Source organism: Equus quagga, chromosome 11, assembly GCF_021613505.1.
Source record: "Equus quagga isolate Etosha38 chromosome 11, UCLA_HA_Equagga_1.0, whole genome shotgun sequence".
NCBI lineage: Eukaryota > Metazoa > Chordata > Mammalia > Perissodactyla > Equidae > Equus > Equus quagga.
In genome coordinates, this window is record NC_060277.1 from 45,976,110 (window position 1) to 46,004,050 (window position 27,941).

Below are 27,941 nucleotides of genomic sequence, written 5' to 3' on the forward strand. Positions count from 1 at the left end.
CAGTGGCCATCCTGCTTTGAACAGCTCCTTAGCAATGAATGGTGGAAAGAGTGACACTGGAAAGTTTTCTTTTCCGTCTAAGTTACTGATAATTCTGTTCTAGTACTTGAACCCATTAATATAGGCTTCCCTTTGTTTCCATAGAAGAGTCTTTAATGAAAAGCACACGTATTCCTTCTCAGCACCTGTCCAGCTTGATAGGGATTAGGTCTAATTAGGTCCCTATTCCTAATTAACCTATTCTCCCCTCTAGTCTAAACCATAGATCCATTTTTCTCTCTCCAGGTTTGCTGAAAGTTTCAATCACAACCACCTAAATAGTACAAATAGAGGGAAACATACTCTTTTCCACCTACACCTACTTTATAGGATTGTGGTAAGAAATCTGTTGGTTGAGGGGCAGTATTAATCACAGGGGAAGTCAATCCTATAGGAGAGGGAGAGGCATTGGGTTTCATTAGTAGAATAAAATGAGTTGTTAGTGAATTCAGGAACAAGAGAAATGGACTAGACTTTTGGGAGAAGCAGGAGAAAAAGTAGGGTAATTGTACCAGATATGCGTTCCCTGCACGAAAGTGAAGAGACAAGAACACGGCAGGGGTCTGTCCCCGTGCAGCTAGTCTCAGTAAACCCGCTGTGCTCTTGAACTCTCCTGGTGGCCCTGCCAGTGGTCCCCACTTTAGGGTAATGATAGTGCGATGAGAAAGTCCTGATGCGGAGGACAGATAGTAGATGTAGAGCTGCACACAGCCTGTGTAACTCCCTGGAGAAAAGTCTGGAAGGGGTTTTTGGAAAGGACTTGTGAGGTAGGCAGAAGTGAAGTTATAAGGGAAAGAGTATTTATAAAAGGGTTGAATTGAGCCTCGTGTTGGAGAAGACTGAGGGGAATGAGGCATCTTGTTTTTTTCTCCCACCAGCTCCGGGCATTCAGAGTAAGCAAGCACACATTTGCATGCCCGTGTCTTCTGACCTGGTGTGCTCAGGATCGTGGCTGTGTGCAGGGAGCCCTAATGAGAGCAGGCAGGTGCTCACTCCCCTGGCTTGGGGCCGGAGCCTTCAGGGCAGTCCAGCCCCTCAGACACAGTAGGAGCTTAGTAAATTAATCACCTTTTATCCCTCCACCTCCATCTACAAGTACAACCCTCGCCTCCCTCCAATCTCCAGAGACCATACCCATTCTCATACTCAGCACAACTACCACAACCAGCAGGGTGAGAGCGTAACTGTGGATGGATCTGCATCTCTACCTTTCCTCTCTCCCCAGTGCCAGGCCCTATTCCCAGTTCCTGCCAGAATTGCCCACTGTCATAAAAGTCAACATGTTTGAAACCAGCTCCTTATTTTTCTCCCTGAAACCAGCTGCCCACTCCCCTGGGTTTCAGCATTCTCCAGTCAGTTCTAAACTTTGAGGCATTCTCGACTGTCTTAGTCAATTGTGGCTGCTATAAGAAATTACCTTAGATTAGATGACTTGAACAATAATGATTTCTGACAGTTCTCGAGGCTGGGAGTCCAAAAGCAAGGCGCCTGGCTTGAAGATGACTGTCTTCTCAGCATACCCTCACATAGCAGAAAACAGAAGCAAGCTCCCTTGGGGTTCTTAGAAGGGCACTAATCCCACTGATAAGGCCCTCACGACGTCGTCTAATCCTGATTATGTCCCAAAACCCCCACCTCCCAATACCTCACACTGGGGGATAGGGTTTCACCATAGAAATTTTGAGGGGACACAAACGTTCAGGCCACACATTGACTAACTCTCCCTGCCATGGATGGAGTCCTCAAACCTGTAGCCAATTTTTTCAAATAAGGTTTATATCTATCCGTCCCTTTCCATTCCTATAGCCACCACCACTGGAGCCCCGCCACCATTTTTCTCCTGACTTTTCTGGTAGAGGTTTAATTGACTCCTCTCCCCCAGTGCTCTCCTCACTCCAGATAGCCTGCAGAAAGCATTGCCGGCTAGTTCTTCCTAAACTCTGCTTGGTGCATACACCTCCCCACTCTCCCCTGCTGTGTTTTAGGTGTAAATGTCAGAAGCCTTACCTTACCCTTCAGGGCACTGGTCAGTCTGACCCCAGCCTTCATCACCACACTCATTCCAGATCTCTAGTCTCTTACACAAATCCTCCCTATATTGGTTTCCTGTTAGTGCTGCAACAAATTCTCCCAAACTTAATGACTTAAAACAACACAGATTTATCCTCTTAGAGTTCTGTGGTGGAAGGCCCGACACAGTTCCCGTTGGGCTAAAATCAAGGTATCATCAGGGCTGCGTTCCTTCTGGAAGTTCTGGGAGACAATGTTTCCTTGCTTTTCCAGCGTCTAGAGGCCTCCCCCATTCCATGGCTTGTGTCCCCCTTCCTGCGTCTTCAGAGCCAGCAACCTTGCATCTCTCTGAGCATTCCTCCATGCTCACATCTCCCTCTGACTCTAAACTCGACTGGGCAAGCTGCTCTGCTTTGTACGACTCAGGCTAGATTGGGCCCACCTGGACAATCCAGGCTACTCTTCCCACTTCCCCGTCTCAAGTCCTTAATCACATCTGCAAAGTCCCTTTTGCCGTGTACAGCACCATTTTCACAGACGGCTACCCTTGGAGGGTGGGGAGGGAGCATTATTCTGCCTACGACGCTTCCTTCATTCAAACCAATCTACTAAGCTAACCACACCATCTATCCTCCCACCTTTGCTGTGTCCTCCTCCTTTCCGTTTGATCCTGTGCCTGTCACTTCTTTTGTTCACCAAACCAGGTTTTCATGATCACATTCTTCTCTCTGGAACGTGTATTCTTCATAATGTCTTATTATTGTTCTCATTCTATACACACACACACACACACACTGTCGCATACACATCCCCTGTCCATCTCTTTATTTCCTTAGAATCTTCTAGAGAAATCAATTCCATGATGATAATGGTGATGATGATGATATTGACAATGATGACACAGGCCTCTCAGGGACTCTGACAAAGAGAGAATCATTGCAAAGCTGCCACAGAAATAGGCTTAAAGGCAAATAACTGCTATCATGTTTAGTGGAATCGACTAATAGTTATTTGTTTTTTAAATTTTATATCGCCATATTTAAGATTTTAATGTGAATTTTCTTTAACCACTAAGCAAGATTCTATTTTAAGACAAAAATCTGAGAGCATTTCTATCTTCTAACAAATTATCTACTAGCCTTTTATAAGATGATGCTTTAATAAAGATTACTACTGAGTTGCAAATAAACAAGATTCATATAGTCTCACCAGATGTAATGAATGTGGAAAGACTAAGGAAGAAAAGCAAAAAGCCATTCCTAAGTGCCTTGAACTTCAAATTGCTCACAGGAGAAACTGTTACCCAAGGTGAGTATCACGCCGACGTAATGCCTGAGTGTGATGAGGAAGCTGACTCCCCTTCTCATGTAGGTATGCTGCTCATTTGTTAGGCGCTAAAACAACTTCCTCACTGTATTTGTTCCTAATAAGTATGGAACAGTTTAGGCTCTACACAAAGCAGGCTAAACATCTTCCCGTGCTGCCAGATCACTGGGCTGGATTTCCCCCACAGGAAGAACAGGATTATACTCCACACAAAAACTCCCCTGAGACCAGGCAGTCGCAGGGCAAGGGGTAACTGCAGTTCCCCACAGTGGGGAGCTAGTGTAGGACTGGAGGGGACCATGGAAACAGAGTCGGTCTGAGTGGACATACTACTGCCTTGGTAGCCAAAGACATCATGGATATCTGTAAGGATATAGTATTCTCCCAAGAGTTCAAGGAGGAGGGAGTATGTGAACAATAAATAAAGACACAGCTGCATATAATTATCACAAGTCAATTAGAGTATGTTTTGGTATTTGGAAAATTATTATCCCATTAATCTTTGAAAGTGCAGTAGTACCAATAGAAATAATAAAGACTGAGAGATCTTGGAGATAAAAAAAACAATAGAATAAACCATTCCAAGTCTGTTGGATTCCTTGACAAAATGCAGGAAACAAGCTAGATGTCTTCTGCAGACCCCTCTTAATGCAAGACTCACTCCTGCAAAGTATAAAACTAGCGTTTTCAGCAGACAGAGGGAATAAGTCAAGGTTCCTGATCTTGAGAGGTGCACAGTATGGCAGGAAGGATCAGACAAGTACATATAGCCAAATATGGACGAATGCAGTGAAAGTCTTAGGAAGTGTGAATCGAGCCCAGAAGAGAAATTCCTTTCACCTGGAATCTGGAAAGCCTTTCTAGAAAACGTGGCTTTGGAGATGGATCTTAAGTGGCGGAATTTTGGCAGAATAGGATGTAAGGAAGGGAGTTAAAAGACTAATTCTAAGATTCATATGGAAATAGAAAGGACCCCACATAGGCAAAACAACTTTGAACAAGAAGAATGAAGTTGAGGACATAGACTATCTGATTTCTAGACTTTCTGTAAAGCTACAGTAATCAAGAAGTATGATATTGGTGTCAAATAGGCAAAAAGAACAATGGGACAGAATAGAATGTCCAGAACTAAACCAACACCCTTAGGGACAACTGATTTTCAATAACGGTGCAAAGGCAATTCAGTGGAGAAAGGATCTTCTCAACAAACAGTGCTGGAACAATTAGATACCCATATGCAAGAAAATGAACTCTGATCCATACCTCACAACATACACAAAACTTAACTCAAAATGGATCATGGACCTTAATAGAAAATCCAAAACTATAAAACTTCAAGAAAAAAGTATAAGATTAAACCTTTATGACCGTGGGTTCAGCAACGATTTCTTTGCTATGACATCAAAAATATTACCTATTTTAAAAAGAAATTTATAAATTTAACTTTATCAAAACAAACTTCTGCTTTTCAAAGACACGGTTAAGCAAATGAAAAGACAAGCCACGGACTGAGAGAAACTATTTGCGGATCATATATTTGATAAAGGATTTATATCCAGATTAAACTCTCAAAACACAATAATAAAACAAATACCTCAATAAAACAATGAGCCAAAGACTTGAAAAACACTTCACCAAAGATAGACAGATGGAAAATAAGCATATGGAAAGATGCTGAATACCATTAATCATTAGGGAAATGCAATTGAAAACTGCAATGTGATACTACTACATGCACATATTAGATGGATAAAATTAAAAGGACCAACCTTACAAAGTGTTGGCAAGGAAGCAGAGCAATCAGAATTCATATACATGTGAGGAATTTAGATACAACCATTTTGAAAAACTGCGTATCAGTTTCTTAAAAAGGTAAACACCTATCTACCATATGACACAGACCTTTCTTTCCCAGGAGCTTAAGAAAATAAAAGCATATGTCCATAGAAAGACTTGTAAACAAATATTCCTAGTGGTTTTATTTATAATAGACAAAATTATAAATAACCCAAATGTCCATCAACAAGTAAATGGACAAATTAGGGTATATTCATACAGTGAAACACTATTCAGCAATACAAAGGAATGAACTGATACATACAATGACATGGATGAATCTCAAAATAATTATGCTGAATCAAATTAACTAGACGAAACAGAGTAAATACTTCATGGTTCTATTAATATAAATATCTTGAAGATGCAAACAGTGTACAGTGAGGGAAAGCAGATCAGTGGTTTCCAGGAGGTGGGTTGGGGAGGGAGGATTACCAAAGAACATGAGAAAACTTCTGTGGGTGATGGATATGTTCATTATTTTGATTGAGGTGATAGTTTCTTGGGTGTATATATGTGTCAAAATGTATTAGATTGTACACTTTAAATATGTAAAAATTATTTTGTCAAGCATACCTCAAAGTCATTTTAAAAGATGCAATTCAGTCCTGACCCCCTCAGTGCCTGACTGGAATGAGATGCTCGGCCCCTCGCCCTGTCTGCCTTACAGGAGGGAGGAGACTTCTCTTGTGGGAGATAGCATCATATGCAGTGTCAATGGATTTCTCATTCACAATGTCTGCCAAATAATAAAAAATGTCTAGACATGCAAAGCGTCAAGGCTATATGATTGATAATATGAGAATACAAAACATTAGACAATAGATGCAAACCAATAAAGACTATAAAATAATTACTTTTAATATGTTTAAGAAAATAGAGGAAGTGATAAAGAAAACAGATGAACGATCAAGATTTTCACCAGAGAAATTACTGGAATGTGTTTTTAAGAAGAATCAAACAGACACCCTAGAACTGAAGCTTTCAGTTCTGGAAACATGGTGAACTGAGCTAATTTGGATCCCTTTTAAGTAAAATGTTTAATAATGCTGGATAAAATACAACAACAGCAAAAATAACACAGAGCTAACGATGAAGGAAAGAGAAGCTCCCAGGTGACAACAATGAAGAGGAAACTTACAGCCAGAATGGAAGCTTGTGAGCTGATGCCACGCCACCCTGGAGGGAAGGGGTTTAATCTGCAGAGTGAATGGGGTTATAATATCCATTCAGGGAAAAGGGTTCATAGCAGAAGGAGGGACTCTCGCACTTTACTGAGACCCCTGCATAAAAGTCATTGGAAGGGCTGCCTCCTCAGTGAAAGGGAGCCTCGAAGAACTCTAGGCACTGGCACAGCAGAGGGACGAGGAAACTGGTGCTGCCAGAGTCTCGAGGGAAGAACGGTCTCCCTTACAACATCTACACTCCATGCTCATGCTTCATTCACGTGGATGTGGGATCCCGATTTACATATGCTGCAGGAGTCCCTAAGGAAAAAAAATAACAGAATTCCAGGTTGGTCAAATCATTTAAGGCCTAAGGACAAGCAGCACACATTTGCTCTCCAGGGAAACTTTATAAACCAGAGTGCATGGGAGGGTCACAGGAAAAATAATGCTTGCTGAGGAGAAGCTCACACAACTCTACACACAAACACGCCCCTGAGAACTGTCAGAAAGAATTAACCGTAAGTAAGAAGTAGCAAACCTAAAAAACTCCAGGATAACTAGTATTCCAGAGCCTAAAATTATGAAGCAATCTAAAAGAGAGCATAAAATAAGTATGGCCGAACCATTTTTAAAAATAAAATGAATCATAGAAAATGTAGTGAAAAAAAGAACAGATTGATTTTTTTAAAGAACCAAACAGAAAATATGGAAAAAAAAATAGATAACAATTAATATATAAAATTCAATAGGTGAGTTAAACAACAAACTTTAACTTTCAATATCTAGGATGTTCTTTAAAATTCAAGAGTAATCTCTAATATACGTGTTTAAAAAAAGAATAAAAACAAAGGAGCCAGAATGGAGCATGTAGACTAGGCCAGCCGCTAGTCTATATTTTATCACTTAATGCTCACAGACTTTGAGGTGGATATTATCCCTTTCTGTGTATGAGGAAACTGAGTGTCACAGAAATTAGGTATCCTGGTTAAGACTGCGCAGTTCTCAGGCGATGCAGTCAAGCCCAGATAGAGTATCTCTGGACCCCGTGCTCTTGACCATGACTGCATGGTACAAAGCAGGAAAGGAGAAATGCAGAGCAAAGTAAACTGAAATTACAAAATAGAATGCTGGAAATGAAACATGACCAGTAATCGCAATACGTTTAGATGGAATAAACTCACAAGTTAAAAGATAGATTTACAGATTTCATTTGTTTACCCGAAACAAAGCAAAATCAAAGCTTAAAACAGATTGAAAGTTAAAAAGAATGACATAAAGAGGCCAAAAGTTAGAGACAGAAAAAAGATATACTAGATAAACACTAACCAAGAGAAAGGGAATCATTCAGGCCTTCCACAGGTTCACTATTTCCTTGAAACCAGCTTGGTCTGCCACATACTCGCTCTGCCTGAGCAAAATACTGAAGCTCCCAGAGCCTTAGTTCTCTCACCTGTATAAGAGATATAAGAAACAGTCCCTCCCTCCCCAGAGTCTGTTTTTATTGACTGCCTACTGTGTTTCAGGCACTGGTCTAGCCACTTGGGATCTACAAGCGAACAAAATAAAGATCCCTGCCCTTGGAGGGCTTACATTCTAGTAGGAGGAGCAGAAAATAAACTACAGATACAATAATCATGTAAATTGCACAGTACGCTAGAAGGTGGTAAGTGCTGTAGAGAAAGACAAACAGGGTGAACAGGGAGATGGGGTGCTGGGGTGGGATGAGGCCATGCAGGTTCCCAGTGGAAAGAGGATGGCCAGCGTACACCTCCTTAAGAACATTGAGGAGCGAGGTATTATTTTGCTAGGGCTCCCGTAACAGAGTACTACAACTGGGTGATTTAAACAACAGAAATGTATCGTGTCATAGTTCTGGAACTAGAAGTCTGAAATCCAGATGTCGGCAGGGTTGGTTTCTCCTGAGCACTGTGAGGGGGGACTCTCCCAGGCCTCTCTCTCCATCTCTTGACGTCATCTTCCTTCTAGGCATGTCTCTGTATCCAAATTTCCCCCTTTCATGAAGATATAAGTCATAGTGGATTAGGGCCCACCCTAACGACCTCATCTTAACTGATTACATCTGCAACAACCCTGTTTCCAAATAGGGTCACATTCGGAGGTATTGGGGTTAGGACTTCAACATATGAATCTGGGAGGGGAACACAATTTGACCCATGATGGGGGCATCTGAGGAAAGACTTGAGGGAGTGGGCCGTGTGGGTATCTAGGGGAAGAGTGTTCCAGACGGAGAGACCAGCAGGGCAACAGCCCTGAGATGGGTGCATGTCTGATGTTTTCAGGGGACAGCAGGAGGCCAGTGTGGCTAGAGCAGAGTCATTCAGGCAGAGAACAGATGAAATCAGCTGGGGGCCTGGCGGGGAGGAAAGCTTTGAGATCATTGTAAGGACTCCAGCTTCCTCCCTGAGTGAAACGGGAAGCCATTGCAGGGTTTTGAGCAGAGAAGGAAACTGACAACTTATATTTAAAAGGATTGTTTAAGCCTCTGTGTTGAGAGTTCTCACAGTAGGATTACAAAAGTTAACTTAGCATGCTGCTTAGTGCCAAACAGTGTCACTAGTAACAGTGTCACCTGTTACTGTTTATAAAAGTGTGCTGGTAGTGTTCCATCCAGCTTCCTTTACTATCCAGTGGGTTATTCGCTGCTGCTGGGGCAGTTGGCCCACTAGTGCCCCCTTCCCTAGAGAATTGCCCTTAATCAAAGCAGAAACCACCTTATGCTGACTGGCTTGGAGTTACAAAAGGTCATGCCCTTGCCTCAAGAGGGAATGACTCTGTGGTGTAATTTGTGCCTATTGTCTAATGGAATGAATACATGTCACACACTGAGGAAACTCACAATGCTCTTGAGAATGTTACACCAGCAGAAACACTGCTAACTTGGGCTTTAAGGGCGGAGAGAGGACAAGATGAAAGAAGTCTGTCAGACTCCCGAAATTCTACATGCAGGAAACGGGTTAATAAACCACTTAGTTATTCTACCCTTCAAGAGAAAAGAAGGATGATTTCAAAGGTAGAGCTACAGGCCCAGAGGGAAGCCACAGGCCACAGAGGATTACTTCCAGGCCTTGAAACATAATGGAGTTAGCCCGGTTGAATTTTGAAATCGCTTGGCATTAGTGACATCCCTTTTTAACAGGAATGTGTATAACTGGTATCCTACACTTGTCCCACCATTGCATTTTGAGAACAAATGACTTGTTTTCTAGTTTTACGGTCCGCAGATAGAGAATTTTTCCCTGGGTTGGATCATACCCAGGGTCTCACCCCTACCTGACTTAGACGATTAAGATGATGAGATGTGGGACTTTTGAGCTGATAAGATTCAGACTATATATAATGGACTTTGAGTTGATGCTATAATAATTGAGTCTTTGAAGGATGTTGGGATGAGGTGAATGTATTTTGCACGTAGGACGGACATGAATCTTTGGGGCCAAAGGGAAGACTGTGGTAGGCTAATGGCCCCCCAAACATGTCCATGAGCTAATCCCTCGCACCTGTGAAGATGTTACCTTACATGGCCAAAAGGACTTTGCAGATGTTATCAAGTTAAGGATCTTGAGATTGGCGATGATCATGGGTAACCCAATATAATCACTAGGGTCCTCATGAGAGAGACAGGATGGTCAGAGGTAGAGATGTAAAGTAGAAGCAGAGGTGGCAGAGATACAGGGCCATGAGCCAAGGAGTGTGAGCAGCCTCTGGAAGCTGGAAAAGGCAAGGAAATAGATTCTTCCTTGGAGCCTCCAGATGGAACACAGCCCTGATGACACCTTGATTTTAGCCCACTGACACTGATTTTGGATTTCTGCCCTCTAGAACTATAAGAGAATAAATCTGTGTTGCTTTAAGCCACTAAATTTGCGGTGCTTTGTTACAACAGGGATAGGAAATAAATTCAGGAACCAACATGAACATGAAGCACCTGCTGCCTGCTGTGCTGTAATGAAGTTCCTTATCTCTGACCCAGGAGTCTTGTGTCCTCTGCCGGCATGCACAAAACTGTGCCAGGCTGACTTGTTAGCTTACAAGGGGGGTAAAATCTTAGACCCTTCCCAGTTCTTGACATTTAGTTAACAAAAATGATGGTATAGTCATGGATATTTTTCCAACTTTTAAATATCCTTCAGTCTTCAGACTAATAAATCTACTTCTAAATAAGATACCACTTAAATAGCTTTGAATCTTAATAAGAAATAGCCCATGGTTTTATTTGATTACTTAAATCATGAATAATAATATTAGTAAAAGTTAATAAAATCAGCATTCTTTAATGAAAATAGTATCTATTTGCAAGAATGTGGGTTAATTACAAGAAATATTCCATGCTTTGTTCTACTGTTCAGAGTCTTAAAGAATAATATTTTCCTCAAAAGAGATTATAGGAAAGGGATTACTTTGGGTGGAATAATTCCTAAATGAAATTTGGTGCATTATTCAGACCACTGGGATCGTAGGGATGATAGAAATTACGAGATATCATAAACATGGAATCGTTTCTAAAGGAAATGAAAAAATTGGATGTCTGAAAACAAAAGACAAGAGAAAATTCCTGTGCATTCAAATACATTTATTATTTAGCTTAAGCAAGACAGGTGGTGAACAAATTCACAATGAAAATGCCACCGAGAGTTTAGCAGCTGGTCATGCAACTGACTGTGTGCAAAGACAAGTTGTTTCCAACACCAGTGTGCAGGTTTAACTCTGTGTTGCACCAGGCCACCCTGAATATGTGTTGGTGGGTTATTTACAGCTCATTCACCATCTCAGCTCAGAGCCCACACACTAGCCACATAACCGTCACCTACACATCTGCCAAGTAAATAGACAGCATAGCAAATAGCACTTTTCTTGTTCAGTAGCCAATGGCACAGCAGTGTAACCAAACATAGACACACCAGCACAGGGACACAGAAGGACCTCCCCTCACTCAGCTGACAACCTTCCCTACATTTTTGGGGGACAGTGCCATGCAATGTATCATTGGTACTCCTGGGGGCCCGTCCCCAGGTCTGAGCATGGGTGGCTGGAGGTCCTCAGAAGAGCTGTTTCAGCTCAACCAACAGAAATGTTGGCCACAGTGTCTGTGTGAGATGAGTCTCCAGACATCCTGGTGGACACTCGGGCCCCTATAGAAAGCTGGGCTCAGTTAAGGGTTGAGTGGAAGGTCAGACATGGGGGATCCTACAAGAGATAGGAGGCAGTGCCCTAGTTTATACTGCGTTAGGTGGATCCCAGCCTCGTCTGGATGCAAAGTCGTAAATTCACAAACTATGAGAGCTGGCATGGATCATCTACTCCAGACTCCTCACTTACAGGTAAAATGTGGCAGCCCAGAGAGGTAAAGCGACTTGCTAAGGTAGAACATGGTAGCAGCAAGGCCAGACTGGAACGCAGTATGCCAACCCCTCCTCAAGATCACTGACACCAAGTATGTGGCCAAATTTTTCAACAAGGAAGATGAGACAGTCTAAATACTTTAATCCAAAAAAAGCCCCAAGTGCATTTAAAGACATAAATCTCAGCTTAATCAGCTCTCCTCTGAGGGGCTCTCTTCTCTCTCTGTCTTTCTCCCTCTCTCTCTCTCTCTCTCTCTCTCTGTCTCTCGCCCACACAGACACACACACAATTTTGGTGAATGGAGATTTCTTGTTATACAGAGACAAAACCCACATCTTCCAAAAGACACTTTACGGAGCTTGTTTCTCAATCCAGGTCTTTGTATGAGGTCTGGGAAACTGGCTTATTTTCCAGAACAATAGGTGGTTCTGAAATCAGAAGATCATCCTCCCCAAAGGAGGAGTTCTGGTCCGTGTTCACGAAGTTGGGAATGTCAAACTTCATGAGCCTGTTCAGCTCCTCCTCTGGCCGCCCACTGCTTCTGATGGCTTCCTGGAGTTGAACATTGCGGTCGAGGACTGTGGTCTGGTGACAAGCTTTGGCCCTGTCCAAGTGTTCCACTTCATTGATGTAGCAGTGAAAGAGAGACCTGGACTCCTCGTTGCCCTGGCGAGAAAACACCTTATCTGGCTCCAGAGGTCTTCCGAACTCTGACACAAAGCTGTTCATTCTGAATCTCTTCTCCGAAGACTCTGCATTGCTAGAAAGAAAAGGAAAAGAAAAGACTGCTTACATTCCAGCTCATTCACCTGCAGAATCATAGTTCTGGGCATGTAGGGCAGGCCGGCATATTTCCTCTGATTATCTATTGAGTGCAGGTCCTTGTACAGAGCATGCAGACAAACATCAGAAGTGAGAGACATCACTTCTGAACACGTACGAATAAACCCAAGGCAAACCTCAAGATGAGGACCCCTGGACGATCCTAAGAAGAGACAGCTTGCTGAGGAATCCCCTGATATTCTGCATCATACACTCGTGTTCCTCAGCGGGACTCTCGGATCATCAGCATCAGAATTACTTGAAATGCTTCTTAGAATACAGAATCCTGGGTCACAGACCCTCAGAATTTCTGGAGGTGTGGCCAGTAATCTGTATTTCATAGAATCCCTAAGGATCACTACTCATGCTCAAGTTTAGAACCACTGACCCACATCAGGCAGGCCTGAACAAAAATAGTGCTATCTCACAGGGTCGAGTTACATATTTGTTAGAGCATTGTCCTATCGATTTATCTCACTCGATTCTCAAAACTGACCGGTGCCGTCAGTTCAGGCACGAATTACTCTACCCATTTTACAGATGTATAAGGTAAGGCAAGGAGCAGTCAGAGTGCCCACTTGAGTCACACCACCAGTTAGGAATAGGAGTGGGAATAAAACCCAGGTTCCTAATTCCTCGTTCCATTTAGTGTGGAACAAATGAGCAATTCAATGGTAATAAATCAGTGAGTGAATGAATAAAATAACTCTCAACTAGTCCCACAAGTGAAGGAGAGAAAGAGCGTGGATAAATTGAATAACCTAATATCCCATCTAATCACCAGATTTATGTAAATTTATGTTAAGGTTGCTCATACACAGGTAGCAAGTCCTTAAGAGCAAGAACCATGTTTGAACACGTTTTCAAATCCGGAACAGAATCTGACGAAAATTAGGCTCCAGAGTCTGTATTCAAAGAGTGTTATCTCAGGGATTTCAGTTCTTAAGTCTCTTCCTTCCCATGCCATCACTCAGGATAAGGTGCTGATGACCAAGCTGCCACGGGGCAGGGGCATGGATCAATTTACAGGTCTGGAAAACCTCCAGATTATCAAGAGTCACTTGGATCTCAGACGTCAGTAATCCCAGAAGCTTTGCAATCCAGCCAGCTGAGGGACTGTGATAGCAGCTCTGTCTCCTACCACAATTACCTGGGTGACATCAGACAGGGAATTCCTCTCGGAAGCCTGAGCTTTTCCTTTTAGTAATAAGCTGGTTAACAAATCTCATCGCCCGCTGTGCAAACGTGATGTGAAGATAATGATGCACACAAGAGTACAACAGTCACTAGGTCACCAATTCAGAATTCAGAGAAAAATCACTTTGGAGAGACTCTGACGACCTCTGCTTTAATGCAAATTTAAGCAGTCTTATCTTTCAGTGAGTGATTTTCTTCCCCTAATTGTCACTTCACTCAGGTTTAAAAGACGTTTGAGAACAGGAATGAGTGTGCCAGCAACCTGTGACCTAATAAACTGAAATGTCACCTAGGAATAAGGGGATTAACGTGTTTGGAAAAAGCATGATTAAGATTGCTGGGGCAGGCCCGGCCCCATGGCAGAGTGGTTAGGGTTCGGCATGCTCCACTTCGATGGCCCTGTTCATGGGTTTGGATCCCAGGCACGGACCTGCTCTACTCATCAGTGATGCTGTGGAGGCAGCCCACGTGCAAGATGGAGGAGGATTGGCATGGATGTTAGCTCAGGGCTAGTCTTCCTCAAGCAAAAAAAGAGCAGGGTTGGCAACGGATGTTAGCTCAGGGTGAATCTTCCTCACCAAAAAAAGATTCCTGGGGCCTCTTCCATTCCCCATCCTGTGCTAAGGAGCTCTAAGTGATAGTTTTTCTGCCTGTCTGGGGCTTCACCTGAGTATAAAAGACCCAGAAACCCAACTGTGTGCAGCAGTTCATCCATATCACAGGCTACGTTTTCCAGCATTCAGAATTGGGTCCATTAACCATCCTTGCAGAAGAATGCAGGCACAGAAGACCAACGGAGTTTTGTCCCTTCCCAGGGCACAGCCAAGGCGGTGGACATTCAGGCCCCTACGAGCTGCCCTCCTGCTCCACCTTGCTCCCCCTGACCTTTCTCCTGATGACCTCTTGGTGTGGTAACAGTGGATTTGTCTGACTCGCCATCCCTGAGAACAAGGGGAAAGGTCACCTTTGTATTCTTCAAGTCTGGTAAACATTAAATGCTCAACAGATCATCCTTTTATTCCTATTTTCTTTCCTTGAGTGATAAACTATAGGACCTGTATGTGAAAAACTGTGATCCTGGACACAGCTTGCTTCAATTCAGTTTCCATTCATCTTACCATTGGGTAAAATTTACATACTGAAATCCATAGATCTTAAATATAAAATTCAATGTGTTTTTATTAATGTGTATACCCATGTAACCACCACCCCAATCAAGATACAGAATATTTCCTTCATCCTACAAAGTTTCCTTCCATTCAATTTCCACCCCCTTTAGGCAACACTGCTCTGATTTCTATTTCCGTTGATTAGCTTTCCCTGTTCTTGAACTTCCAGTCAATTTCCACCTCCTATAGGCCATCTGTTTTGAGTTTTATCACCACAGACTAGTTTAGCCTGCTCTTGAAATTTATACAAATGGAATCCTACGATATACAGCCTTCTGAGCCTCGATGCTTTTGTTCAGTATAACGTTTTTGAGATTCATCCATGTTGTTGGATGTAACAGTAGTTTATTCTTTTTCTTGCTCAGTAATATTCCATCATATGAATACACTACAATTTGTTTATTCATTCTGCTGCTGAAGGGCATTTGGGTTTTTCCAGTTTGGGGGGTGTTGTGAGTAAAGCTGCTATGAACATTCTTGAACGGTCTCTCTGTAGGGACGTGTTTCTTTTGCTGTTGCGTAAATCCCTAAGAGTAGACTTACTGGGTCACAGAGTAGATGTACGCTTAACTTTATAAGAAACTGCAGAGTTTTCCAATGTGGTTGTGCCATTTTCCACTCTTACCACAATGGATGAGAGCTACAGCTGTTTCACAACCCTGTCCACATTTGGGGTTGTCAGTCTTTCTCAGCATTCAGAATTGCTTATTCTGGTAGAAACTTGAAGCTTGAAATCACTTGTTTCACTTATTTAAGCATTTGTATTCCTTATTTTCAGCTTGATATAAGAAATGCAATTTGGACTTAACCTATCGATTGCAACATCACCGAACTCCACCAGCCAGAATAGAAAGACTGTCCAGACTCTTCTGATTCTTGGTCTTGTCTTCTCATTACAGGTTGTGTTGTTATTCTCTCCACCTGTGGAATTTTCCATATTGAACAGAGAGCCTCTAACATGAAGATCCATGTCTTGGCGTCTGCACTGATTGTCATTTACTCCCATGACAATCCCCTGCTCGCAAACCTTGACTCCCCAAACTCTTCTGCGTGATGTTTCCGACCTTCCACTCACATCACCTGGCCTTTCCAGTGTCCTCTCCCACTGGTCCCCTCGCTAACCCTACAGTCTAGCCACATGGGACCTGACTGTCCCCCCGTACACTCAGGACTGTCCCTCCCTGTGCCTTGTCTTATACTGTTCCTTCTACCTGATGGGCCCTTCCACCTCTCTCTGTCTATCAAAATCAAATACCTTCTTCACTGTCCAACTCAAATGTCACTGCCTTCCTAGAGGTCTGATCTCCCAATGGGAAGGAATCTGTCCCTCCTCCGTGTTCCTCCCATGTTGTACTGACTTTCTCTTACAGGATGCGTCCCTTCCTGCCTCGTGTCAGAGCGATTTGTGTAGGGTCTTTTCTCTCCTAAATAATGCTGTGCTGTATTTCGTTCATCTCTGCCTCCCTCAAAGGGCCTCACAGTCATTAGACCCTCAGTGAGTGTACAGCTCATCTGCGGTGAACAGCTGTATCTGCAGGTGGTCCAAAGCCCTGGTTCCTGGAAGAGGCACAGCCACCCCCAGGGTTTAGGAAAGTGCTTCTTTCTGTGTGACTCAAAAGACAAATCAGACCAGGAGGACAGACTCCTTTGCATTTGCAGGGGGAAACACCTGCAATGCTCTGGATTACTCCCCTAGGAATTTTCCAGATTTATGACTAGTTTTTACAAATGCAGTACCTGCTGCTTTGCTAGGAGTCTTAGCATGCCCACAACTGTCCTCAGGTTTGCCCCACTCATGAAAAGCAGTGGGCAGTCCAACTGAGGGCACCTGGTATTTCCAGAAGTCACTTCCACTGGACTTTTAAAGATGCGTAAGCTAAACAAAGACCTACTAAGAATGAAACCTTCATTCATTAACAATCAGTGAGAAAATAATAATAACCACTCATGTTTGTGGAGCCTTAGCCCGTGCTGAGAGCTTTATCTCATGTAACAAGCCCTGACAGAGGGCTGATCGAACCCTCCCCTCTGGAAGCGCCTTTGGTTGCTTTAGTTGGCACTTCTGACTTACCAGGAAGATGTCAGTCTCTCTAGAGCAAGGAACAGGCCACTATCCTGGAACAGCCCTCAGCACAGTTCCAGGCAACGTGTAGCTGCGTACCCCATAAACACTCTTAATTGACAGGGAATTAAAAGCAACTCCTGAACAAAGGTGTTGAATTGAATCGAATTGAATCCGATACATAAAATAGTCAGATTTTCTACCTGTTGACAGTGGTAGATGTCTCGGAATGACAGGACTTCCTCAGGAACCACTCACCAGATCTGCACTTTGCCAGCCAGCTCCTGTGGCATCGGTCATTATCACAGACCTCGAGCTCTGCCATTTTCCTGCTCTTAGCTTTTCGGTGCCCTGTACCCATCTTTAGTGAGTGGCATATTCTGGTAAATTGCACTTCAAGGTAAAACGTAATTTCCATTTTTACAAGGTCATGAGCAATCCCGCACTTACCCCTAAATGAAGAGCATCTCCACCTGGACAAGGTGCACTTAGCAAAGGCTACAAAAGGAGAGCATTCGAGGTATATAATGTCTGCAACTTGATACTTTTTTTAAGAACTCCATTATATTCAACATAAAAATGGGATCCAAGCCTTTCCCATTACTCTCTCTGGCAGATTTATGAAAATGGGGCTAAAATGCTTTAACAAGACAGCAGATGGAGTAAATGGCTCTTTAGCTGAGAAAGCAGGGGGAAATGGTTCTTTTATCTTCATGGTCCATAAAGGATCCAGGTAAGAGGGATTTTTTCCCCCTCACAACAGCAAATAGTTCATGGGAAAAATAATCCCCATTAAAGCTGTTTCTTGGGCCTAAAAGCTTTTAAGAAAGGTGATGTCAGCTTTATAACACTCTCTCTCTCTCTGCAACATACTTTACTAGTGCTCACCAATATCTGGTGCTCTCCTCCTTCTGGGTACACAGATGACCCTTCCCAGCCTGGGCTCTCTGGTGGGTGTGGCTGGTTCTGCCCAATGAGCTGTGAGAGGAAGGGATGTGGGCCACGTCCCGGCTGAAGGACAGAAGGGCAGGTGTGAGATCTCCATGTGTTCTCTTCCCCGTCACAGTAACCCAGGAGGCCGAGTGGTGGAGACAGTGCAGCTACAATTGGAGAAGCTTCTGTCCAGCCCTTGCTGACCCTCAGCAAACACGCAGCTTGAGCAAGAAATAAACCTGTGCTGTGTTAGACTGAGATTTGGGGAGTTGTTTGTTACTGTCTCATGCCCCAGTCTGATTATTACACAGTCCTTCCCTTAACAGAACCCATTGAGTAGTCAGTGACTCCAAAATTGAATTTCTTATGCCAGTATTATCCCAAGTTGAGAACTTCAGGGAAAAAACCTGCTCATTTTGTCGTGCTGTCATTGGCTCTGTGCTGTTGAATGGGTCTCAACTCCCGCCATCCAACACTGGTAAATGGAGGTCCAGCCAGGGAAGGCAAATACATGTTCTCTCTCAGGTAAGCTGGGAGTGATTCCTGATCGCTGCCTGGAGTGGTGTTTTGAAAACGGCTCTGAGGCAAAGTCTTGGCTACGCAGGTAAGATCACGCAGTCAGTTAGTGATGTGCATTGTGGGCACAGGGCCTGGGGGCACAAGTTGTGGTATCTGCCATCCTTGTGTCTTACTACTTTCAAAGGGATGCACATACTCGTTCCGTGTGTCAGCAATGATGAGATCCTCGAGAGCCATTCAGCCCTGCCCTGAGATGCCTCCATGGAGAAAAGGATAGAATTAAGGGGTAGATTCAGCACAAGTCCATTTTGATTTCTGCTCACAAACTTGATCAGGTATCTTAACCAGAACGCTGGAGCCATATTCCAGAAGGATGCTGCCTGATACCCTACTGGCAGAAGGAACTATCCTTCATGACAAACTACCCAGAGAGCCTGATATAAAAGCAGTCAGAATTCAGAGGTGTCAGTCTTTCCAACCCACCACCAAGATTCTCTACTTAACCTCCTTTCTGAAGTCATCCTACTGTTTCACTGAGAGACACACCACGTTGAAGCTGGGGTAGAATGAGGCAAGTAGAATTTTGACAAGTGTAGCTACAACGTGAATGCTGAGGTCCTGGCTGTCCCAGGGGAGGATGGGTTTCTTCTTCTTCTCTCTCTTACTCTTTACCAAACCCTTCAGCTCTCACCAAGACCCCCACCAGCAACGAAGGGCTGGCCTAATACTCACTGAGCGTCATGTGAGCCCCGCGTAAGGCAGCAGCCCCACAGGCATTTTCTCATTTAACCATTACACTAATCCTAGGAGGCAGATACTACTTATTTCTGTAAATGAGGACTCTCAAGCATAGAGAGGTCAGGAATCTAGGCAAAGGCTCAGTAAGTAAATCTGGAAACGTGTGACTCCAGAGCCCATGCTTGGTCCAGTCTGTGGTAAAGGAAAACAAATCTGATTGCTTGCTAATATCTTTGGTTCAACAGAAGGAGATTAAAAGTTACTGATATGAGATTATGTAATGTCATGCTAATAAGGAGCTTCCGAGTGAAAGACGCTTTAGGCTGAGGCCTGGCTCCACTGCTTTTACCTGCGAGGCTTCAGACAAGTGATTCAGCCTCACTTTTCTTGTCTGTGAAGTGGGAACACTTACAGGATTTACTTCATCTTCCCGGGAGGACTCAGTGGGATTAGACATATAAAGTGATTAGTAGACCCTGGAATACGGTAAACATTAAAAAACAAGGCTCTTATTATTATTCTCAGTGATTTATCATTCTCTCCTGCATGCCTATTTATCACAGGCAACCTTAAAATTGGTTGTTCTATGTTGAATTTGGCCAAATGGAAAAAATGATGTCTATTTTAGAGAAAATTCTTGCCAAATAAATGTCAAGTTTACTAAGTTCTAAAAGCCTTTTTAACTGATCCATTTAGGGATTTTTCCACATGTCTGTTTCTTTTGGTTTTCTCTTATAATATACTACAACCCAATTCCATATCTTACACTGCCTCGGACTCAAAAAAAGCATTTAAAGTGGCCCTGAGGGCTGATCCACTATTCCATTAAAAGTGAAAAAAGGCTAGACTTTCTCCTTACCCTCATTAACAGCATGTAGAGTTACAGTGACCTCCATTCTTTGATTGAGATTATTCAGAACCACCATCAAAAGAGAAACCATCTAGCAGTAGGACTGAACCGCAGACTGGAAGAGTAGAGATGAAGTCTCAGCTACCCAGGGTCACCATGACACATTAAGGGGAGAGAGAGATTTATTTAAAGGAGTTGGTTCATGTGATTGTGGAGGCTGGAAAGTCCAAAATCTGCAGGAATGAGTTTCAAGCCAAAAGGAATTTGGCAAGCCTTTTGCTGTTTCTAGGAAGGCCTTCCACTGATTGGATGAGGCCCACCCACATTATGGAGGATCATGTGCTTTACTCACAGTCCACTGATTTAAATGTTATACATTTAAATATACTATACATCTTTATAGTGGCTTTTTAGTGGCTGTTAAAGAGATTCTTCACCATACGTCTCCATGTGCTTCAGTAAAATGGTATTTTCCTTTCATTTAAAATGTGTTTAATTTTTTTTCCAGACCTGAATGTCTGCAAATAGCTGAATGATGGGCAGCACCGTTCCCTTTACCCAGGTAGCTGTTATAGTTCAAGAGTAGGCTGAAGACCGAACAACAGATGCTGGAGACTGTATGATGAGATACAGCAATGAGAATGCTGCTGCCAGGCTGCGAGGGCTAAGTGAGATCCCAGATGTGAAATATTAGGGTTTGTGCTCAAGTTCTTCCTAGATCACTCCCCACCCTTCCCCATCCTGCTCTGTGCCCCAGGAAACTGACCTTTGAGGGAGGCTCTGACTGCCGGCTGTGTCGTTCTGTTCGGCCCATGGGGAGCAGTGGTGGAAGACGCGGAGGATGGAGGAAACTAAGGTGTGGGTATTTATTTTGAAGCTCCCTTCCTGAGAGGTCACATTGGGCTAGCTGTGCTCCTCGACCCAAGGTCACGACTCCTCTCAGCCACCCTCTCTGCAGAACTCCTGGCTTCCAGAGAGGGCCCCCTTCAGATCCAGACTGGTATCCACTCCTCAGTGTCGCTAGCCCTGGGGTCCTGCGCTATCCTGCAGGGATGTCCTCCTCCCTTGACACAAACTGTGAATAATCCCTTTCTAGAAAGCTCTTCTAATTACCTAATTTGAGTGTGTTGTTGCCTACTGGGACCAACTAATAAGGCATCCAACATACATTATTTTTCTCTTTTTTTGAAATGTTGGGATTAAAAAAAATTCTCTAAAACATTTCTGAGTTTTTTGCAAACCATAACTGAATCCATACATTTTGACGTTGCTCAGCATTCTTTAAGCATCCGTGTAATAATTTCCTCCATAAATCCAAAGCCCAACACAAATGTTCTTTATCATGCCATGAGAATTATATAATCCTTAGTGTTTCCACTTTGATCCTAGTTTCAAGGAAACTCAGTGTTGAATTCAGTGATTATTGTCAATAATTAATTTAGTCAAATATCCAGTAACAACTATTTCTCTGCTCCTTGAAATGTTTTTTTTAGAAACAATTTTTTTTTAAAGATTTTATTTTTTCCTTTTTCTCCCCAAAACCCCCCCGATACATAGTTGTATATTCTTCGTTGTGGGTCCTTCTGGGTGTGGTATGTGGGATGCTGCCTCAGTGTGGTTTGATGAGCAGTGCCATGTCCGCACCCAGGATTCGAACCAACGAAACACTGGGCCGCCTGCAGCGGAGCGCACGAACTTAACCACTCGGCCACGGGGCCAGCCCCTCCTTGAAATGTTTTTTAAAAATAGTTTTCATCCTATTTTTGCTATTGTCTTTTGTCACTGTTTTTAGTCTGGCAAGTCATGTAAATCCTTTTGGGACTAAGGAGAAAATACATCCTAATTAATAAGTATTTCAATGTAAAAATCAGGCCTGATCAGCATTAAGACTATAGAAAAGGACCAAAAAACCCAGGTTCACAAGAGTCCACTTGGAAACAAGCCCCACAGGCAAGAGGCAAAGTGCCAGGCAGAAGGCGGATCCCACCCCACAGGCGCCTGGGTCCAGACAGCAAATCCCTAGCCAGCCCCATCTCTCCCCCACTGGAAGAAAACCCAGCCCTGGACACTATTTTTGATTCTTTGGTTCCCTGTGGGGCTTAAGAGACATTTAGGAACAGCCCAAACTTACTCTTGGTGTGGGGCTCCTGTCTTGGTCAGCAAGGTCAGCACAAAAAACATGAAAATCACAAAGACCGCAAGACCGACCCAAAATCCAATCACGATGGAATCTGCAAGACAGTTAATAGTGGGATTAGTATTTCACAGTAGCTCAAAACTGGAGCACTCAGGGCATCTGAGCTTTTTGGGAAATGAAATGAGAAAGGGTGTCAACAATCTTATGAGAAAATCTTGACTCATCAGTCAACTGGGGACAGTTAAGATGTAGGGAATGAGAGAGAGGGAAGAACCTGTGTCACCTCTGGGTTTCTGTGTCAGATAACACTAAGACTTCAGCCTTATTGACTCTTGGTTTCCATATCCCAGTGAAGGAAGCTAGGACAGAGCAGAGGCCATCTAGGTCCTCAAGATTCCACTGAGTGTCCTGAATTAGAAAATACTGTTTTTAGCAGAGACTGTAACATGAAGTTTAAAGTGAATTCTGATTCAAACCAACCCAATTTTCTATTTTCACTTACATGCATGCTGGAATAACTCAGGTCCTCATTACCCCTTGCTGAGAACATACAAATGGGCCCCTGAGTGCTCTCCGTCTTCTCTCTTTCCCTGTGCTTGATCTCTGTGCGAACCGCTTTATCACAGCTCTGATAATGCAGCTCTTTTATGAAAAACTCTTCAACAAAAATAGACCTGACCTTTTCCAGATTAAAAGAGATTCCATAAGTAAAGCATTTTCTACAACATCTGGCATCTGAGAAGAAGGTACCCCCCATTTCCGGCTATTATTGTTAAAATTACCATTTCCTCCCAGTTTATCCCTCTTTAAAATCCATGTTTCCAATTGGACTAGAGGACACTGTGTCCCTGTATTTTCCTCAACTCTCAGCCATAGCTTCCTAACATCCACATCTTTCCAGGGGCTCTTACCTTTACCTGGTTGGAACAACTTTCCCCAGCCTAGAGCCTTCAAAGCCCATTCCTTACACCGTCTCCTTTACAAAGCCTGGACTAATGTCCCCAACGAATGCGCTCTCTCCCTCCCTTGAGCCCCCGGCCATTTTTGTCTGTGCTTCTCTACATGGGCCCTTCCTGGATCCTGTCTTGGGTAACAGTCATGTGTGTATGACTCTGAGACAGGGGTGAGACTGGAATGTCTGCAGAAACTGGTTTCACACACAGTAGGGTCTCCAATCTGGGGGACCCAACAGAGTTGAATTACTTTACGTCTTCTGATCTATTCTACAAAGTTTATCTATGTGAGAATACCGTGAGGATGCTTAGCAATTTTTTAAAAATAAACAATGGGAGCTTATACATTAAATGTGTTTAAATACAAAGCATTATTCTAACTAAATTATGTATATGTAGCACTTTTTCTAAAGCAAAGCAATCAGATTAGCAATTTACTCTGCATAATTCATACTTTCGTTCTATACCTATTATTGCCTAGAAGTTAACAACTTTTACGCAAGAACGTTTATTCAGCACTCTGGATGCAAAATTCAAGTATCTTTCCTGGGGTTGAGAGTTCCAAAGCAATAGAATTTGTAGACTTTGTCTTATAAAATAATGGAAATGAGGCCTAAAAAAGACATAAGGACAAGTGCCAAAAAAATACGTGTACATAAGTACAACTAAGGTAACTATAACATCTCAACTTTGAAGGCACAGAGTGTGGACAACCATTGGACAGATCACAACAGTTCAGGACACTGTACTGCATCAGCTGCCTACACAGCAAAAGCAAATTCTCAAATGACACACCAGTGTGAAGTTCTCAATCGAGAATTTAATCTAGACGTGTGGATTCACACTGGGAGGTGTTCTCAGGAAGACAGCTGTCACGTTGCAGAGGGCAGCTGGATCCCCATCAGTCCTCCAGTTCCCTCTCCCAGGGCGGGCAGCAGTGGGGGAGGGATACCTTTAACCCAGACCCATCCCTGCCCTCTACTCTTCTACTGCACCAGGGAGCTGACCAGAAAGCAGCAATAATGTGGGGCATGGGAGGGTCACAGCCCCCAGAGAAGTCATGGCGGAGCAGAGGTGGAGGAGGATAACTTCCCCTCAAACTGACTTCTAATGGACATAATGAAACAAGAGAGCTGAAGGCTGACAGCTACACACTTTTCACAGGTATGATCTTTTTCTCCATATATTATTTTCTCCACTCTAGGGTAGGGCCACAGCAACTACCCTACACACTCCTGCTCCTCTCCACCTCCAGAGAATAAATAGTGGCCTTTCTATCTCATGGTTATATTAAAAAAACAAGGGTTAATACTTAGTTTGAAAGAGAGAGTTCAGGACACCAGAGCCAGCACTGTCCTCACACCGCTTCTGGTTCCTAAGGCATTAGCATCAGTTTTGTGGTATGTGTTCCTGGCAAGGAGGCAACAGTGATGTTCTACTGAGTTCTACCTCTTTTACTTGTCCCTACTGTGCTCCCAATGACACGTCTTAACTCCAAGCCTTTGCAAGCCCTAGCTCTGCTTCTCATCTTGATGACCTGGCTTCTTGCTGACTCATCCTTGCATGTAACTGGCATGATCCGCAAGTTGGCATAGGACAAAAGTATGGAATGTGGCCATGACTGATGGCTCAGAACCAGAGGATGCTCCTTCAGTCTTTTCTCAACACTGCAGCCAGAGGGGCCCTGCTAAAATGTAAACATGTCCCCTCATTGACTCATAGGCTTTTGCTTCTGCTTTTCTAAGAACATCCTGTCTCAGCCAGCCAAGCCGTTCACAAATGTCCCATTTCTCTCCTTCCCTTTATAGCAAAATTTTTGAGAGATTTGTCTGTACATACTGTCTCCCAATTCCTCTCCTCTCATTTTTTCTTGAACCAATTCCATCAGCCATTCACTCCCACTGCTCCACTAAAATTGCTTTTAAAATCATTGCCAGTCACTTCTACCTTGTAAATGCAACAGTCAAGTCTCAGTTCTCAACTCACTTTTCCTAACAGTAGGATTTGACACAAACCATTGTCTCATCCTTGAAATCCTTTCTTCACCTGGCTTCCAGGAAATATAACTGCCCAGTTTTCTTCCTAGTTTTCTGTACATTCCACTCAGGCTCCTTTGCTGCCCAATTTCTAAATGCTGGTGTGCCCCAGGGCTCAGTTCTTGGACCTCTTCAGCTTTCTCTCTACACTCATTCATTCAACTCCTGGGTTTGAATACCATTTATATGCTGATGACTCTGAAATTTACGCCTTCACTGCACACCTCTCCCCCCATGGCCCGGATGTCTGCTAGGTCACGATTTAACAGGTCCAAAAGTGAGCTCCTGGTGTTCCTGAGGTCCCCATAGCCTCCCACATCTCAGTCAATGGCAATTCGTCCTGCCAATTACTCAGATCACAGACCTTCAAATCATCCTAGCCTCTTCTCTTTCTCTTACACCCTATGCCAATCCATTGACAAATCCTGTCAGAACTATCTTTAAAAAAAATCCAGAATGTATGTACTTCTCACCACTCCACTGCCCCCACCATGGTCCAAGCCACATCATCAGCTGCCTGGACTACTGCAATAGCCCCCTGGCTGGTCTCTGCTTCCAATCTCTCCCCGTCTTTCCCCAGCTGCAGAGTGGTCTTATTGAAACCTAAGCCAGATGCCACTCCTCTGGCCCAAAGCCTCAAATGATTTCTCAGAGAAAAAGTCAAAGTCCTCAGCATGACCTCGAAGGCCCTGGTGCCCTCTTCCTCACTACCTGCCTTCGTCTCCTGCTGCTCTGCCTCTTACTCACTCCCCTGGCACCATGCTGCCTCCTAGTTGTTCCTGGCATGTTCCATTTCACTCTTGCCATGGAGCATTTTCTGGAACGTTCTTCCCCAGATATATTATATCTCAATTTCTCACTTCCTTAGATTTTTTTCTCAAATTTCTTATTCTCAGTAAAGCCTTCCATGGCCACTCTATCTATATTTTCACCTCCACACTCCACGTCTCCTTTCTCTGCTTTACTTTTCCTTTTTCACCACCACCATCTGGCATATTTTGTTTATTTAACTTATTTCTGCTCTGTCTCTCCCATTAGAATGCATGATCAAGAAGAGGAGGTATTTTTGTCTTCTCTGTTCATTGTTGAATCTCCAGTGCTTAACATAGGGCTGCACACAGCAGATGCTCAACAAATATGTGCTGAAAGAATGAATATCCATTCTGTCGGCACCACACATGTGTCAGATATATGTCCACTTCTTATACATTATAAGGTTGAGTACCAGATTCAAAACCGAGGGCAAAAAGAGAATTCACAATGACAATCAGAGGTTGTTTCTCAGATGAGAGACCTACGATGGTCGGAATTTAAATTTCAGGAGGCAGAAGGACTTAGTCTAACTAAAGATGGAGCTACTGTTGCCAAGCATGATGTGTTACAGGTTAAGCAAATGCAGGTAACTGTTACAGTCATTTCTGTCCGCAGTAAGCGCTTCCCCTTGAAATGTCTGGCTTCTATTATTTTGAACCTGCACCTAACTGACTTTGAATTTTTCTCTGCAAAACAAGGAGACACACTTGAAGGTCAGAATCACGGCATTTCAAAATGGAAGAGACTATACCACTGCACATAGACCAACAGTTGACTTCAATTTTTTTATTTTCCTGTATGTCTGGGGCAGGGTTTTGTTTTTTGTTTGGTTGTTTGTTTTTTTGGTTTGGTTTTTATTCCTTTCTACATGTCTCATATATTGTCAGGCTCCTGAAGCGAAGGGCCTCTACTTTAATCGGATCTCTTCCATCAGAACAGTAAGGATTCACACAGGCATTTTTGTTTTGTCCTAGTGCGAATGTTAAAACTAACGAAAATACTCTTTATTAATAATATAGTAGGACAAGTAAGTATGTAATGTGTCACACTTCTGCCTACATTTTGCAGGAATTTTTTACAGCTTTAATCATTTCTAGAATGCAATATGCTCAAAAAAGATTTTTAATTGTCTCTGGAAATGTATCATCCAAAATTACAGCAGCAGGCCTGTCTCCTCTGCCCCTGAAACTAAGAAAATGAGATAGGAGCAAACTGACACAAAGACAAGATTTGTCACCGAGCTATCAATCCCATATTACAAGGAAATATATGGCAATTTGCCCAGAATTTCCACTAAAATTCTTAACAAGCAAGTGTTCTTCTGTAAAGATTGTCCCAGAAAAACAATGAATTAAAGAATTAAAGTAAATTAAGGAGGGTGATTTCACACCCTGACTGCAACAGCCTTCCATCAGATGATCGATGACAACATATCCTAATGGATTCCATGAGCTTTTTTTATTTCCACAAAGAACTACCGAGCAGACATCAATAAAAGTATCAGTGAAAGCATTTAATTATTACTGTTCACTTCAGGGCTAAAGGATAGGTTTAGTAAATGATTTTTTAAGGAACAAAAAGAGAAAGCCCTCTAGCTAGGAAATGAGTAACTCTGAAGCCCTTTACAGCCCCGCTGATGGAGACCAGAAGCTGGGAACCAGCCGGAGTACCACTGCCCGGTCCCTCTAAATGCTTGGCCAGATGCCCCACCACCACCACTAGGAAACAGTGGCATCTGGGCTCTTAGGACCCACATATGAAGCCTGGGCTCCTGCAGTTCTTCCTGCAACAGGGAATGGGGACAAAGGCCAAACCACGTAATTAGCTGGAAAGGGGAGTGGAACAAGATGGAGATTTAGGAGACTCCTGAGTGCCTCTCCTCCCATGGACACACCAGATGTACAGATACAGATGGAGTAATTCCCTCTGAAAAAGACCCAGAAACTAGCAGAGCGACTCCTACACATCTGG

At 43.3% G+C, this 27,941-nt stretch overlaps 1 protein-coding gene across 2 annotated transcripts in view; it reads right to left on the bottom strand.

Annotated features, from left to right (window-relative positions):
* Window positions 1-11,946: 11,946 nt before the first annotated feature.
* The window catches only part of MRAP2 (melanocortin 2 receptor accessory protein 2), a 42,562-nt gene continuing 26,567 nt past the window's right edge, over window positions 11,947-27,941 (bottom strand). For both annotated transcript variants that reach the window (XM_046677078.1, XM_046677077.1), the window contains exons 3-4: window positions 22,163-22,262; window positions 11,947-12,501 (exon numbers count right to left, since the gene is read on the bottom strand). In XM_046677078.1, coding sequence (XP_046533034.1) covers window positions 12,108-12,501; window positions 22,163-22,262 — 494 coding nt within the window. In that variant the 3' untranslated portion in view covers window positions 11,947-12,107. The remainder of the gene's footprint in view (window positions 12,502-22,162; window positions 22,263-27,941) is intronic.